This window comes from Lindgomyces ingoldianus (genome assembly GCF_010093535.1).
Source record: "Lindgomyces ingoldianus strain ATCC 200398 unplaced genomic scaffold BDR25scaffold_3, whole genome shotgun sequence".
NCBI classification, from domain to species: domain Eukaryota; kingdom Fungi; phylum Ascomycota; class Dothideomycetes; order Pleosporales; family Lindgomycetaceae; genus Lindgomyces; species Lindgomyces ingoldianus.
In genome coordinates, this window is record NW_022985164.1 from 1,791,282 (window position 1) to 1,807,361 (window position 16,080).

At 42.5% G+C, this 16,080-nt stretch overlaps 3 protein-coding genes across 3 annotated transcripts; 2 read left to right on the plus strand and 1 right to left on the minus strand.

Moving 5' to 3' along the window:
- Window positions 1–5,301: 5,301 nt before the first annotated feature.
- On the minus strand, window positions 5,302–6,446 carry BDR25DRAFT_331356 (S-adenosyl-L-methionine-dependent methyltransferase). The gene is made up of 2 exons (XM_033692623.1): window positions 6,323–6,446; window positions 5,302–6,256 (listed from the first exon to the last, which is right to left on the minus strand). The coding sequence occupies exons 1-2, from the start codon at window positions 6,405–6,407 to the stop codon at window positions 5,430–5,432; spliced, it is 912 nt and encodes a 303-aa protein (XP_033553460.1). The 5' UTR covers window positions 6,408–6,446; the 3' UTR covers window positions 5,302–5,429.
- A 244-nt stretch (window positions 6,447–6,690) lies between these two features.
- Window positions 6,691–8,067, plus strand: BDR25DRAFT_252761 (uncharacterized protein). The gene is made up of 2 exons (XM_033686198.1): window positions 6,691–7,063; window positions 7,111–8,067. Exons 1-2 carry the CDS (start codon window positions 6,753–6,755, stop codon window positions 7,994–7,996), a joined length of 1,197 nt encoding a protein of 398 aa, XP_033553461.1. The 5' UTR covers window positions 6,691–6,752; the 3' UTR covers window positions 7,997–8,067.
- A 5,935-nt stretch (window positions 8,068–14,002) lies between these two features.
- Window positions 14,003–14,694, plus strand: BDR25DRAFT_67858 (uncharacterized protein). The gene is made up of 2 exons (XM_033698914.1): window positions 14,003–14,151; window positions 14,324–14,694. The coding sequence occupies exons 1-2, from the start codon at window positions 14,110–14,112 to the stop codon at window positions 14,654–14,656; spliced, it is 375 nt and encodes a 124-aa protein (XP_033553462.1). The 5' UTR covers window positions 14,003–14,109; the 3' UTR covers window positions 14,657–14,694.
- Window positions 14,695–16,080: the final 1,386 nt, after the last annotated feature.

Below are 16,080 nucleotides of genomic sequence, written 5' to 3' on the forward strand. Positions count from 1 at the left end.
TTACTAGTGTTTATACATAAGTACAGCTGTGTCTGTACACGCATATAGCTAAATTAGGTTGCCTAAAACATTAGCTATCTAGCCTATGTGTTAGGGGCTATGTGTACTTAAGAGCCCTCTTTCTTTGTACAAAGAGAGAGGGCAGTAGTTAATAACAAGAAGATCTTTGCCTGCTCACCTCTTAGTACGCCCCTTGGGCGTATGTTTGTTCGATCGAACCTAGGTTAACTGACAAAAAGCCTTTTATAAAACATTTATTTTATAGCTTTTTTATTAGTCTATCTACAGATAGCTAGTAGTTTCCTAAAGTAGGCTGCGTATTATTAGACAGAGCTATTTCTCTGTTAAAGAGTGTTTATTTTATTAACTACTTATTTTTCTTTGTTAACTAGCCTATAAATTATAGTTAGAGCTGCTTTAAATAAGTTAAAGTTTTTAAAGACTTTTTTTATTTTAAGTAATAAAAGTTTACTATTTACTTTATAGTTTATCTAGTTATTAGTATAGAGCTAAAACTAAATAGCAGGTAATTTTTCTAAGTATAGGCTTATTTATAAAATTATTTCTTTATCTATTCTAAAGGCACCTTTATTATATTACATGCAAAGGTAGCATTTAGTAAAGAAAGGCTTTAAATCTTTAGTAAAGCTATTAAATGCTTTAAGAGAGGCTAGGCATAAAGTTTTTTTAGACTTAATACTAGTTTTTTTTTAAGTAATGTTTTTAAAGTTAGCTACTTCTAGCTAGAGAGCTTATAGCTAAAGAATGTTTAAAAGTCTTTATTACACTTATAGCTAGAAGTGCTGTTTAAGCTATTTAAGCTTATTTTAAAGATAAAGTATCTGCTAATTCTATGCTTTCTTAGATGCTATAAAGATCTAGCTAGTGCTAGCAGCTAAAGCACCTATTATGCTAATGTCTAAAGTAGTAGTAGCTATACTTTATAAGTAGTAGTAATTACTGTTATAATTCTTACTTTAATAAAATAGTATTTTTAGAAGTACAACAGCCTAAAGTAATGTTAGCAGTAAAAGAAATAGAACTTAGCTAGATTAGGTGTACAGTCTATTAAGTAGAGTGTAGGGCAGGCAGGATAAAGAAGGCAGGTTATAGTTTAACCTAGTAGCTGTATAGAGAGCTAGTAAACCTAATCTATAAGAATAAAAGTAGAGGTATATATAGTGTAAGATATATAAGGCAGTAATGTCTTTTTTATAAAAGTTTTAATGCCTTTTAGTCTATTAAGTAAGTAAAGACTAAACAGTAATTACAACCTTTTAACTATAGTTATAATTAAGACTATATACATAGGGTTTACATGCTTTGCATGCTTGCATGCTTGTTTCCTAAACAGCCTGCATAGCCTGCAAGCCTGCAAGCCTGCATGTTCTATTAGATAATGCACTCTGTAAGGCTTTTCTCTAAAAGCTAGAGCTATTTCTTATCTGTCCTGTCACGTGATTTGCTTAGCGCGGGGCTAAGCGTCTTCCATCCGACGTCGTTCGGGCTGTGTGGGACAGCTAGTTGGGTCATTACAGTCTAACTGTTGGCTGTAACACTACTCTTCTTACACTAATGCATTCCCCACAACACTACTTAGACGCGCTAAAAGAATGTTAGATACAGCTTACACTCTAAGCTTTTAAACAAGACATAAAACTTTTAAAGAAATATACTGTAGCTATATATAAAGTTTTATAAAAAATAATAAATAACTATAGCGCTAGATAACCTTTACAAGCTAATTCTACATCTAAATTATAAAGGCTAAGTAATAAAAAAAAGCAGGTAATTATTAAGACTATACTTAAGCTATATGCGCAAGAAATTTCCCTTTAGATAGCATTTATAGCTAATATAGCTAATTCTTTACGCGCTAAGTGTAATCTAGGCTATGTTTACATAAACTAGCCTAGTATGTTTGTAAAGTGTTATTTAAAGCTTAAAGTAAAGTTTTAAGTGTAAGTATAGTTAAAAGATATTTAGCTAATTATAAACTTTATTTTACTAAAGTTATATATGTTATTATTTTAGATACTATACTTAGCTTTAATATTCTTTATAAGGCTAAACCTGCTTTAAATTACTTTAGAACTCTTATAAAAAGCTTTTTTATAGTTATACTTACACTTAAGTGTTACTTTAAGCTTTAAATAACACTTTATAAACATACTAAGCTAGTTTATATAAACATAGCCTAGATTATGCTTAGCGCGCAAAGAATTAGCTATATTAGCTATAAATGCTATCTAAGGGGAAATTTCTTGCGCATATAGCTTAAGTATAGTCTTAATAATTACCTACTTCTTTTTATTGCCTAGCCTTTATAATTTAGCTATAAAATTAGCTTATAAAGGTTATCTAGCGCTATAGTTATTTATTATCTTTTATAAAACTTTACACATAGCTATAGCATATTTTTTTAAAAGTTTTATATCTTATTTAAAAGCTTAAAGTGTAAGCTGTATCTAATATTCTTTTAGCATGTCTAAGTAGTGTTGTAGAGAATACATTAGTGTAAGAAGAGTAGTTTAGTAGGGTCTTAGTAAAAGTAAGCAACTTAGGTGTGTGAGCAACTTGCCTGTGAAGTACGTTAATTACTACTAATAGAGACTATTAGTTTATAAAGGGGGGAGTAGTGTAATAATTCTTATAAATTATTTTATTTTAAGTTACCTAGAACTTATCTAAAGGGTCTCTATATTAGCTCTAACTTTAACTTAATTTTTATAAATTATTTTATTTTAGGTTGCCTAGAACTTCTAGAAGACTCTTATATTAGCCCTAACTTTAACCTAGCCCTAACTCTGCCTAGCCTCTTGCTGTACCCCTATTCCTCTATGTATTTAGTTGCACCTTGCACCTGTAGTTAGCTTAGTAGTTTTCTAATATCCTTTTGTACAAGGCCTATAGGTGTTAATGGCATTCCTAGGTTCCAAGTCCCCACGCACTCCCATATGCCTCTGAGTGGATTCCCACCGCATTTAGACCTATTGTCTTGCCTGTGCCGTTACAAGAGCCTGCGCAGGCATTAGAAGAAAGAGTAGAAAAGAGACAAGAAGTGTACAAGTTTAAGAGGCTAGCGTTCTAGGGTTTTATACTCTAAAAAAAGAGTATAGTAGGTAGACGTTAAGTTAACGCTAGAGAAGAGAAGAGCAGATGTTATAACTACTAGTTAGAAGGCGTAGCACTGCTAAGGCTAACTCTATAGAAGAAGGAAAGATGTAAAGGCAGTTACATAACACTTTAAATCTAGTAAGGTACATTTGCTAGCCTTAGCACATAATTGTTATAATTGCTTATAAAGAACAATAACTGCTTTGCAGGAGTAGTAAACAGAATAATTATAAAAACTATATAGGCGCAGCCTTCTACCCTGTGTAGAAGGCTGTAGTTATTCTTCTATTAAGGCACAGCTTAGGTAGAGTAATCTACTTAATATTCTTCTTAACATAAAGCGCCTAAGTACTCTATACCTATTTATTATAGAGTACTAAAACATATTAATCTCTCTTATCTCTCTGTTTACTTCTTCTTCTCTTACTTTTACTAACCTTCTCTAATCTCTCCCTAGGCTCTCTAGAACTGTACACTCTGCCTTCTAGCTACGTAAGGTATTGTCACGATTATGTTACAGCTATCTAACCCCTGAGTACCCTAGGCTTAGCACGGGGTATATAGGCTCCTCGGCCTCCGTACCTCTGCCTCCGACCCTAAGGTTTACTCTTGTTACCCCTATCTTGCATTCCCTCTCTGTGACCTGTGTTTCCTACTCAATACCTCTTACAAGTATAAGCTTTCTTCTCTCTTCACTCTAACAGATTGTTAGTTACTAAAACAAAGCCACGTGGATACGTTAACTAGGTACGATATTATAACATTTAGACTAATTCTAGTTTAATTATATTAGGTTGTTGTTAGTAAAATAGAAAAACAGCTTTATTATCCTTTAAGTTCTTAGTAGGTTCCTAGCTTAGGTTATTATATCTAGTCTATTTTACAAGGCACTAGTAGCAGCGTTAGCGCTAGTTATAGCAGAGGTCTTTAGTTTATTTAATAAAGTATTTAGGTTTACTATTTACTTTAACAGTTTTAGATAGTAGGTTCTATTAGCTAGGTAGGTAATTAGAATTAGAGGCAGCAGGTTAGAGAAGAGTAACATAGAAGACAGAGTGTATCTTTATAGATTTAAGCAAGTTAAGTTAGAAAGCATAGAATAGAACTATCTTAGTAACTTTATATTTGCTAAGTGCTTTCTAGTCTAGCTTCTTTAACTTCTAGTTTATTTAAATATTTTAAGTGTCTAGCTAGACTATGTTACTAATTTAGTATATAAGTGTAGAGATTTATTTCTAGTTTACGTATTTCTATTAAATAGCTTAAGTTTATATAATTTTTTTAAAATAAACTGTTTAATGTCTTACATCTTATTAACTATTGTGTTAGCATTACAAGCTAGAGCAGCTTAGTAAGATAGTTAACCTGTTCTAGTTAGTAGTTTAAAGCCTATTTATAGGTGCTATCTAGTACATGCTAAGAATAGTAAGGCTTAGGTTAATTTAAATATAGTGTTATTAGCTTTAAACTTAGCTAAAGGCAGCTAACTTACCTAGTTGTTTTATTTATAGTTTATGTATACTTAAAGAACTTATTCTATAACAGCATTTATGTTCTTAGTCTAGCTGTTAGTTTTAAAATAGTAAGCAGAAGATAATTAGGCTTTAATCTTTAGTTACTTGTATAACTTATCTTAAAAGGCAGAAATAAATTATAAGCTCTACTTAGAGACTATTGTGTCAGGCAAGCTGTAGAGTTTCTAGATATGCTAGTAAAAGAGGCGAGCTACGTTAGCTGTCACAATCGGCATGCTTAAGCTACAAGCAAGAGGTGGTGTAACCCAACTAGATTAAACTAAGGAGCAGAGGAGCTGCTCTGCGAGTTTAAGATATACATGTGTGCCCCCTGCCAAGGCGCTACTCGTTGCGCAAGCGAGGGAGCTGAAGCCGCAGAGCATGTGACGCGGTACGCGCCGTCACAAAAAGCCTAAAGCATAAGCTGTATCTAATATTCTTTTAGCATGTCTAAGTAGTGTTGTTAGGAATGCATTAGTGTAGAAAGAGTAGTTTGGTAGGGTCTTAGCAAAAGTAAGCAACTCAGGAGTGTGAGCAACTTGCTTGTAGTGTACGTTACTTAAAAAGCTAAAAGTATTTAAACCTTTTTTTTAGTATAGTAAAGGTTGATTAGTAGATACATTATTAATTAAAGTACAAGCTGCTAAAATTTAGTTAGGGTGGACTATTTGCTTGTGTAGACTATTCGCTTGTAAAATACAGAATCTACTAATTAATGCGTTACATAATTGAAGGGAGGCTAGATTCTCCGTCATTATTCTGCACTTTTCAAACTGTGTTCGCTCCGCTACACTACATTTAAGGCTTCAAAACTCTTACAGAGATATATCTTCCATCCCCCCAGTTGAGCCAAGCCTCAACGCCGGCCATGACGTTAATGAATCGGTCCTGTATGCCAAGGATACGAAACAACTGGTAAGGAAGATAGCCCAGAACGCCGAAGAGCCTCCACATAGGAAGTACCTCGTCGGTCAAGTCTTCCAAGGAGAAGTCTTTAAATCCCACTTTCTCGGTGAGCTCCTGATATCCACCCTCTTCTAGTGTATTTTGACAATGTGACAAGCGAAGGACGTCCTGGAGTGTTCCTGTGTTGCGACTGAAGTCGGCTTCGTGGAGGACAAGAGCACCGCCTGGTTTCAAAAGGCGATAGAAGTTGCGGAGCACTTTGACTGGATCATCTGCATGCACAAACGTTTCCATTGTGTAGATACCATCGAAGGACTCGTCCGGGAAAGAGGATAGATCGTGGTAGTCACCATACTCGACCGACACTTTGTCTTCCAGCTTATGTTTCTTGATGTTCTTTCTAGCATCTGCGATGTGGTGGGGCGTGATATCGATGGCTTGAACGTTCAAGCCTTTCTGAGCCATGTATATGGCGACATATCCTGAACCTGCACCCGCATCAAGGACCTTCGATCCTGGACTCAATTCCAGCCGGGTGTATAGCTTCTGCTCCATCGCTCGGTGCGCAGTAGAGATCGGGAAAGGAGACAGTTGACCTTTCCTGTATAGCCCGCAATGCCTGGTGTTGCCGAGTAACAGCCAGTATCCGAATCGTGATTCCGAGGAGCCATAGTATTCTTGGACGGACGGTGACGCGTTGCCATTGCTCGCAACGAGGCCTGTTTTCCATAGTCAGCAACGAAAGGAGGTGATATTGCAGCCTTCAACACAAGCCAAGAGCGCACCAATAATAACCGACGCCAATAGGGCTAGGAAAGTAGCGATATAACGCAGCGGAAATCTGCGTTGGGGCGTGGTTTGGTTCGCCATCTTAGGCGTAGTTGTGGGTGGGAGAAGGTCAAAGAGGCGTGGTTGGGTTCGCCGTCAAAGACATAGTTATGGGCGGAAGAAGGTCAAAAAAAAAAGTGGGGAAGCTGACGGCACAGGCAAAAAATAGAGGCGACGGGCGCTTCGTCCCAGCCCTGGAAGCAAGCCAGCAGTGATGAACCCAATTGGATGGAGGTGCTAAGCTATATACAGTTTAGCCTGTCTTTGGCACACAACATCATCATCTCTTGTGGAGTTACCGTATTTCTCTGCATCTGGACCTCTGTTTGCGTAAATGTGCCTGCGCCTTCTCGTGGAGTCTGGGACATCTTTCGGGATCGATGGCATATGTTCTGTCTCGGGTTACTTGGCCCTGAGTTCATTCTTCTCAACGCACTTGAGCAATTCTGCAGCGCGCGAGCTTCCGTTCGGGCATTCTCTACCTCAGATCATTCAGGCTGGACAATGAAGCATGCCTTTTTCGCTGATATGGGAGGTATTCACCTGCAACTCCCTAATGCCCAGCTGGACGAACCGAAATCGTTCCCCATAAATGCTAAGCAGCTGCATTTCCTCGTTACAAATCGCTACATTCCTTTCCCTGGCAACATCACACTGGATACAATCCGCGACAAGAACAAGAGCGATGGACTGGCTAGGTAGGATACAGTATCAGCCTCTTTCACACAAAAGCTAATTAAATCAGATTCATTTGCTTCATTCAAATGTTTTGGTTTACTTTAAGCACGGTGTCTCGGCCTATCAAGGGTTATGCGACCACTACTCTCGAAATTACAACCCTCGCATACATTGTCTGTGCTTTAGCCACGATGTTCTTCTGGCGACATAAACCAATGGATGTTCAAGACGCTATTTTCTTAGATTGCCACCGTACATTGGATCAGCTCCTGGGCGAGCACGGGCGTAGTGCGGCTGGGCCATATCATTTCACGCCGCTCGACTTCGTCAGTCGAGAAGAATGGATAGCAAGCCGACTGTGGGTGTACAACGTCAACCTGCTGCGACGGATGAGGATAATCCACACATATCAGAAGGAGCTCCCCATCCAACATTTCTCGTCATTCAACTTCTTAATCTTGAAACGATCAATGCTCTTCGTTTCGCTAGCCATTTCTTTGGCTTACACGAGCGTTTTCGTTGCAGGCTGGAACCTCCATTTCCCCACTACGCTGGAGCGGATCCTTTGGCGAACATGCTCTCTAGGCACGATGATGATTGTGGCTATTGGTGGCTTATTTGAAATATTGTTTTTAGTCCAACAATACTCGAGGACTACACAAGGCGAAGATATTGAAATGGGTCACGGACCTCCACTAGTTCGCTCACATCCACTGATCAAACCACCGCCCACACGTATGCAAGCCGCTATCCGGCATGCCAAGAACAAGACGCCAGATATAGATCCAGAATACGACGTACCCATACGGTCATTGGTAGTTACGCTACCATTGTGTGCTTTGTATTCCATTTTCCGATTATGTATTCTGCTGGAAGACTTCATATCATTTCGGAGACTTCCAGCGACCGCTTTTATGGCAATCGACTGGTCGACGTACCTTCCACATATCTGATGACTATTAAAGGTTTAATGAAATGAGAATAGAGTTTATAGCTGTAATTCCTCTAACGAGCGTCCCTATGCCACGGTATTGACTCACGGCTCCCCTGCTCGGCTTTCCGATCATCATTTCCTTGACACCTTACGCGCTACGTACGCCACGTGCCTGTACTGTCCTGCCCTGTCCTGTTTCATCCTGCCCCTTTCCTATCACCCCTATCCCGTTCTGTATATATGCCAGCACTTCTGCCCTTGCTTTAGTTCTCTATATTGACGTCTTAAAACCACCATGGCACATACATAGCTATCAACACCTGAATCCGATACCTGTTTATCCGGCTTTCAGCTTCGACACTTCGCACCATGACATCCTACGACACTTTAAAAAGCGTTTCTAGGTCACTTTTTATCTTATATTAGTCATACGACTATTTTTTTTTAATAAAAAACTAATACTGGTGGCACTAAGACGCCATCTGGCTACAATTGGAACTTGAAGAATCCATACGCTACTGTCAGTGTTAACTCATATCTTGGGTACAAACAGCGTCAACCTACGATGTTGTGGGCTGCCCCAACTACTGCAGGCGATGCTAACATGTACACTAGCTTTAATGTGTACATCGAACGTGACCATATGGGTTGAATTGAAGATATGTAACTGCAAGATCATGCAATGTACTAACGATGAAATAGGCTTAGAGCTGGACTGGTTCTCTTGTACAAAACCCACCTCCATGCTAACTTAAGTGCAGCATCTAGGAATCCGGCGTCTCAGAGGCTGCTGCTCCCAATACCAGCCGAACCCGCGACGACTTTCAAGTCATCGTCGTCAACCCTAACAGCTCGTAGCGGAAATGCCACTAGCCCCTCGGCTCCTCTTGGCTAGATGAAGGCGCACAGCCTTGAGCTGCACAACCGGTCTAACTATTACTTAAATAGCAGTCATTCCTAGGCCCCTTTCATGCCTCATATGAGCTGCCTATGCCACTGTAACGGCGCAGGCAAGACAATGGGTCCGAATGCGGTATGAATCCACTCAGAGGCATATGGGAGTGCGTGGGGACTCAGAGACCTGGGAATACCAATGACACCTATAGGCCTTGTACGTAGGATATCAGAAAACTACCGAGCTAGCTACGGGGGCGAGGTGCGACTAAATACATGAGGGAATAGGGGTAACAGCAGGGGTCGGGGCCAGGTCGAGGTCGGGGCCGATACGAGGGCCTTCCGGAGGTTCCGGGCGACTCGAGATGGAACGATTCATGAGGATCGTTACAGCCACGAAGCAGAACGTTGTTAATGAACAGGTCGGTCTCATCTCGGCGGTCCTATCCTTGCTAGATATAAGTAGGTTAAGGACCCGCAGTCCTAGGCGGCAGAGCTAAAAGGTAGATAGAAGTCTTGAGTAGGAGGCGGAAGGTAAATACCCTGAGCATATTCCGGTTCATTTTTCCATCTATCTTATTGCCAGTTTCCCTCTTATATGCTAGGCGGTATAACTTCCAGCACGTCCAAAGGGTACAAACCACCATGCATAGTGCTACTCCAAACAGAGTATAGCCTAAGGACTAGCAGTTTCTGACCCCTGTAGCTAGCGTTTCTCTTATTGTCTGTCTAAGAGACTTTATAATTTTTTTTCTATAAATCGCCCTACTTTAAGAGCATAAAAACAGAATTAGATTTACAATATCTCTACTGTAACGATTCTCAGGAATCGTTCCATCTCGGGTGGCCCGGAACCTATCCGAAGGGCCTCCGTATCGGCCCCGACCCTGACGCGACGTGGCTCCGACCCTGCCCTGACCCCTGCTGTTACCCCTATTTCCCCTAAGTATTTAGTTGCACCTCTCCCCCATAGCTCGCTTGATAGTTTTCTGATATCCTTTTGTACAAGGCCTATAGGTGTTAATGGAATTCCTAGGTTATTGAGTCCCTACGCACTCCTATATGCCTCTGAGTGGATTCCTACCGTATTCGGACCCATTGTCTTGCCTGCGCCGTTACATCTACCACTATATGTCTAAATAGACTTAGAATTTAATACAATGTAGAGACAAGCTGTAGCTATAAAATAGTATATTTTTTACTAGATTCTAACTATTATTAGTAAAGAAAAGTCTAAATACGCGTAGAAATTTAACCTATCTATACCTTAATTTTAGATTAACAGTATTACCTTCCTAATTAGAACTTAACAACTAGTAGACTAAATCCCCTAGAATTTTACAGGCTCCCTAAGTGAGCTAGTCTAAGACAGCTTCTAGATCCTTAGAGTTCTTAGACAACAGCTGTAACGATCCTCATGAATCGTTCCATCTCGAGTCGCCCGGAACCTCCGGAAGGCCCTCGTATCGGCCCCGACCTCAACCTGGCCCCGACCCCTGCTGTTACCCCTATTCCCTCATGTATTTAGTCGCACCTTGCCCCTGTAGCTAGCTCAGTAGTTTTCTAATATCCTTTTGTATAAGGCCTATAGGTGTTAATGGCATTCCTAGGTTTAGAGTCCCCACGCACTCCTATATGCCTCTAAGTGGACTCCCACTGCATTTAGACCTATTGTCTTGCCTGCGCTGTTACATTATATTAGAAAACTTACTTTTACTAGTAATAGCCTTATATAATATTACACTAATTATTTGTTTAACTATGTCTAAGCCTAAAACATGTCTAATTTAGTTTAGGTTATAATACTTACACACTATTATATTAAACTATTTAGTTTATAGACTAGATTTTATTAACTTTTAGTTAACTAAAGCCTTTAAGTTTAGAACTTTCTATTCCTATATAATTAAGATTGCCTTTAGAAAAGTTATAAAAAATGCGCTAAGGTAGAAACTTAGAGACTACTAATAACTTATTAAATTAAAGATAACTGCTAATGCCTAACTACTAACTACTTTCTAACCCTAGAGTTAAATACGCTTTAGCTAAGCTATACCCTACCTAATTTAGAGTTAATGCATAGCAACATGTTCTAATAGACCTTAATTAATTACTAAATTACCTCTAATAATGCCTTAAATTATTACTGCTACCCTATAGCAAAAGACTTTTAAGGCACTCTTAATAATACCTAATGCTACCTTACTAAACGCACGCCTAAAATTAATAACTGTATAGATAGTAAGGAACAATTAGCTAGACATTAGTACAGATTACTATTAGAGCAGGCGCGCACGCATGGCGTTTAGTTTAGAGGACACTGCTAGCAGTGCAAAGGAATACTTAGTAAGGACACCTAGCTAAATTAGACTAGTTTTAGTTTAAGGATGCAGAGGACATAACAGCAATACTTTAAACTATAACTACTAATAGGGACTATTAGTCTACAGAGGGGGGAGTAGTGTAATAATCCTTATAAATTATTCTATCTTAAGTCGCCTAGAACCTCTAGAAGGCCCTTGTATTAGCCCTGACCTTGACCTGGCCCTAACCCCTGCTGTTACCCCTATTCCCTTATGTATTTAGTCGCACCTTGCCCCTGTAGCTAGCTCAGTAGTTTTCTGATATCCTTTCGTACAAGGCCTATAGGTGTCAATGGCATTCCCAGGTTCAGAGTCCCCACGCACTCCCATATGCCTCTGAGTGGACTCCCACCGCATTCGGACCCATTGTCTTGCCTGCGCCGTTACAACAGCTAGTTAAGCTGCAGACATAAGAGTAATTATAATGTCCCTAGCCTATCTAGCTTAATAACTAGCGGTTTAGATTTTCTAGAATTTTGCAGGCTCTCTAACAGAGCTAGCCTAAGACAGCTTCTAGATTCTTAGAGCTCTTAGAGAACAGCTAGTTAATGTAACAGCACAGGGAAGACAATGGGTCTAAATGCGGTGGGAATCCACTCAGAGGCATATGGGAGTGCGTGGGGACTCAGAACCTAGGAATTTCCATTGACACCTATAGGCCTTGTACGAAGGATATCAGAAAACTACTAAGCTAGCTAAGGGAAGAGGTGCGACTAAATACTTGGGGGAGTGGGGGTAACTGCGGGGGACAAGGTCGAGTCATGGTCGGGGCCGATACGGGGGCCCTTCGGATAGATTCCGAGCGACCCGAAGATGGAACGATTCGTGAGAATCGTTACAGTTAAGCTGTAGACATAAGAGTAATTTATAGTATTGTTATTAACTATGCATTCTATTAAAAGGCTATTGCAATTTTTAGTACAGTGAGCAGCTTAGTATTTTAGACAGATTCGGCACTTCATTGCGCTAAGAGCTAATCGAGCACGCTAGCATCGTAGCGCTGCGCAGGCTTTACCTTCTCTTCTTATCCTAACATAGTATAAAATAGAGCCAATCTCCTCTACCAAGCTCCACCAGGTGTAGACGGTAGTAGAGAACGCGCTTTCATCACAGTATGTATCGCCATTAACCCTTCTTTAAAAGCGCCTTAAATCTCTAATTGTAACTCTTGTAGCAAAAAGGATTAGATTAAGGATAAGAATCAGCAACCTCTTAACAACCTCTCACATTCTATTAATTCCACCCTAGTTATGCTTTGTATGTGACAACATCTTAACCTCCTTGAAGCGAGTATGTCTTTGGGTTCTTTTGGGGCTAAGTGCAGTCAGGTTTCAGGCTAAAGCCGTTAGCATTCACTCATACTGCAAGGAGTTAATTTCTACCACTCACCGGATAGCGCTTACACCCGAGCGTCCGGAATATGCAGGGTGGCCCTTTCACACCCACGTGGCTCATAACGTGGCCAGCACGGTCCACACACAATCTAACTGCAGTATTGCGCACATAACATATATATCCATGCCTCAGGGAGGAGGTTTGCAGATTGTATTTGTATCGCTGCTCGAATCAAGGACCTGCCTTAGAAAATGGTCTAAAAGATGGAGAAAGTGGAAAAGGTGGAACATAGTCTTAAGTTTTTACGCTGCATTGCTTTAGGGCAGGCTGGAAGACACTACCTCATGGCTCTGATTAAGAGATCAGTCGGATAACCATCATCTACTTTCTCACTCAGAAATGCGGGTCCAGATACAATAATGTCCTAGCGGGTGATGTGGAGGGCTTCTTACTTGCGGAACGGCAACCAGCATTGGCTTAGCCATTCGCTTTGCTTTTGGCTTGTCTCTGGCGCAGACGGGCTTCTGGGCTGATAGAAAATGCCATCGCCAGCCGAGGATGGCGCATGATTAGCTGCATGCCTCTGAGAGATCATGGGCATGGATCAACTCCGGCTTACCACTCCGAGCGAGTGCAGCGCAATCTGGAGTCGTGTGCAGAGGCAGGGGCAGGCACGGCGGGTTGCCTAGGAAGCAAGACTTGCAGTCGGTGTTCTTTGTTGTGCGGTGAGAGATGCGAGGTCAGTGGTGGAAGTGGCAGTCTTGATGAGAGAGCGTCGGACGGTTGCGGAGCAAAGGATCAGACCAAGTTCAGCGGCTGCGGGAACCACGTTCGAAAAACGTGGCAAGAGCGTGGGGCTTGCATGTATCGAATGAGAGCCGTTGTCGACAATGGATGGGGCCGTGTGGCTTCATTTTCCAGGCATTGAGATGCGCGCTTCTTTGACAAAGTCCCTGGAGGCCACGGCGAGGGCTGGCTGCGCTCCAGTGCCTTGCCGTGACCACCTTCCGTTCTCTACTCGTGTGCGCGGTTTCAGAGTGACTGTAGCGCCCCGCTCAGACAAAAGTAAAAAGGGTCGCTTCCCGCCGGAGAGGTTCACTTGTCATTTGACTGACGCAGAGCCACCTGCATCCTTCCCAGCCTTCAGCACCTATCAACACCAGCCCTCCTCCTCCACTGCACACCTCACCTCCAACTTGCAGGGCGGCGATATCAGCGCGAACATTCACTTCTGCTTGGACTTGCGGTACCAGATCCCCCTTGCTCGTCCTCACCGATTAGTCAACGCATACCCCTTGCCGATCCAGGGCCTTGGCTCGCCGTGAAACGCGCGAAAGCCCCAGCGCAAGCACTTCTCTGACGACGCTGTTTCTCCCTCGACGCTTCCTTCCCCTAAATCCCTCTCCACGCCCGCCCCTCCACCGACACCAGCGCCCTCGTGTCCAATCAACTGGAACATTGTGGCTGTCTGAAGACTTCCCAAACTATCTCCGCTGTCTCCCTCCTGCCAAAGGAATAAAGGCGCGCATTCTGAAGCACCATGACGAACTCTCTTGAGTCCTCGCGGCCCATCCTCGCCAGTGTACGTTCCGGCTCTCTCCTGATTATCCATTGCTGTTTCAAGGCTAGTGTATTCCGCTAGGTTGATGCTCGCTCGGGGCACACTATCTGCGAATACCTCTGCCTTTCCCGCCCCCCTTCATCCACACCTCGCACTCCTTGCACCTCAGAGCCCTAACATGAAGTCTTCACAGTCCGCCGGCAACCGCGCCTCAACCCGCCTGTCCACTTACAGCGCCACTCCCACGCTGACGCCATCAATTGCACCTTCGCACCTCTCCGGAGCAAGCTCAACCGCCGGCGACCCCAAAGCCCAGGAGATCAAGAGCTGGAATGCAGGCTTTGAGCGACTTGAGGATAAGCGGCTAGCACAGCAACGATATCAGATGAGCAGCGAGAAGAACGACGACATGAGCAAGCTGGCCCTCGGTGCGAAACTAGACCGAGCCCTAGGGAGGCGCATGACGGGGCAAGATGCCGTCTTCAGACCGAAATGTGTCATAAACGAGAAGAAGGTCCAGGCATAAACGAATGATCATGCTTCTATCTACATCTTTCGATTCATCCTCAAGTTTTGGCAGCGGCAGCTGCAGTACTGGTTCTTCAGCAAGCACGCAAGATATCCTTTGTTGACGGGCACATATGAGGCAATGACTGATCACGCGCATCTATCTGAATTGTTCCTGGGTCCCGCATCCACCATGTTGTTATGCCCTCTTCACAGCCTCTGCGACCGTCAATGCGAGGTTTGGCGGCGAGCGACGTGGGCATGGACACTGTCTAGGCACGCCCGTAGGAACACGGGGTGCACACATCTTTCAACACTATTTAGTTACGCACTCTTCTTTTTTCGTCTGTCACGTATCTGTATTTCCTCAGAAGCTGGTCATCGGAGCCTGTCACAGGTCCTCCTTTCTATATCCTGAAGTTTAGCAGCGCATTACTGCGTAGATCTGCAATGGCGGGGTTTTTTTCTTCTTCCTTTGTCTCCTCTCCCATCACATCACATCACATGAAACAATCTATGGAGTTTCCTCCGCCAAACGTGCAGGTGGTGAATGTGGTTGTCTCGTGCATACAACGTGCCTCCCTTTCCTGCAACAACTTCGTCCGTGCAGGTAGCCAAGTTGCGCTTTCCCATCGGGCGTCCGATTCAGAGCTCTGGAATAGGATGGGGCGGGGAACGTCGCTACCACTACTGTGGTTTGTTGATCTTGTCCGTTCTTTTAACGTTTGTACTTTACTCAGTCGTAGCGAGTTGAGGTAGTGACATGAGGAGCAATAAAGTATATACTTAACTATCTGGAGGGGCTTTGACGAAAGTGGACAACAACGCGCTTCTTTTTTTTGGAGAGCAAATGAGGCGGGAGGACAAGTGTGGTTGGACTGGATGACAAACCTGAGATAGCTTTTCACTGTGGAAGAAAGCGTCGCGGTCTCAACGATTAGTGTAGCAATATCTGCGTAACTACGGCTACATAGGTGTGTATAAACCTGTAGGTTTCATATACAATGCTCAGTCGCATCCTGTCCTCCCACTGGGTATTCCCCTCACCTCCGCATTACCATACCCACAGCCCAAGCCCCTGACGCAAACGACACATCTCTTCCATGGTTGACTGCATGCAATGCACGACACACGATCATCGCATGCATTGCGCGTCGTGGATCCTGAGGGACAGATAGAGTTTCGGTTCCAGCTAGCTTGACGTTTCAAATCGGGAAGGTGACGGCAGCGGCGACAAGGTTTGCTGGCTGTCCTGGGATAGGGATTGTGAGAACTATGCTGTGCATACAGATAAACACTTGTTTTACACCGATAGATGTATGGTGATACAATGCCTCAGGAATAGAGCAATACGCATAACTTAACTATAGGGGAGGGGTTAGGTAATCTAGGCCTTGGTAAATTATGCCAAACCTGCCTAACTAGGTAGCCGATAAGGAAAAG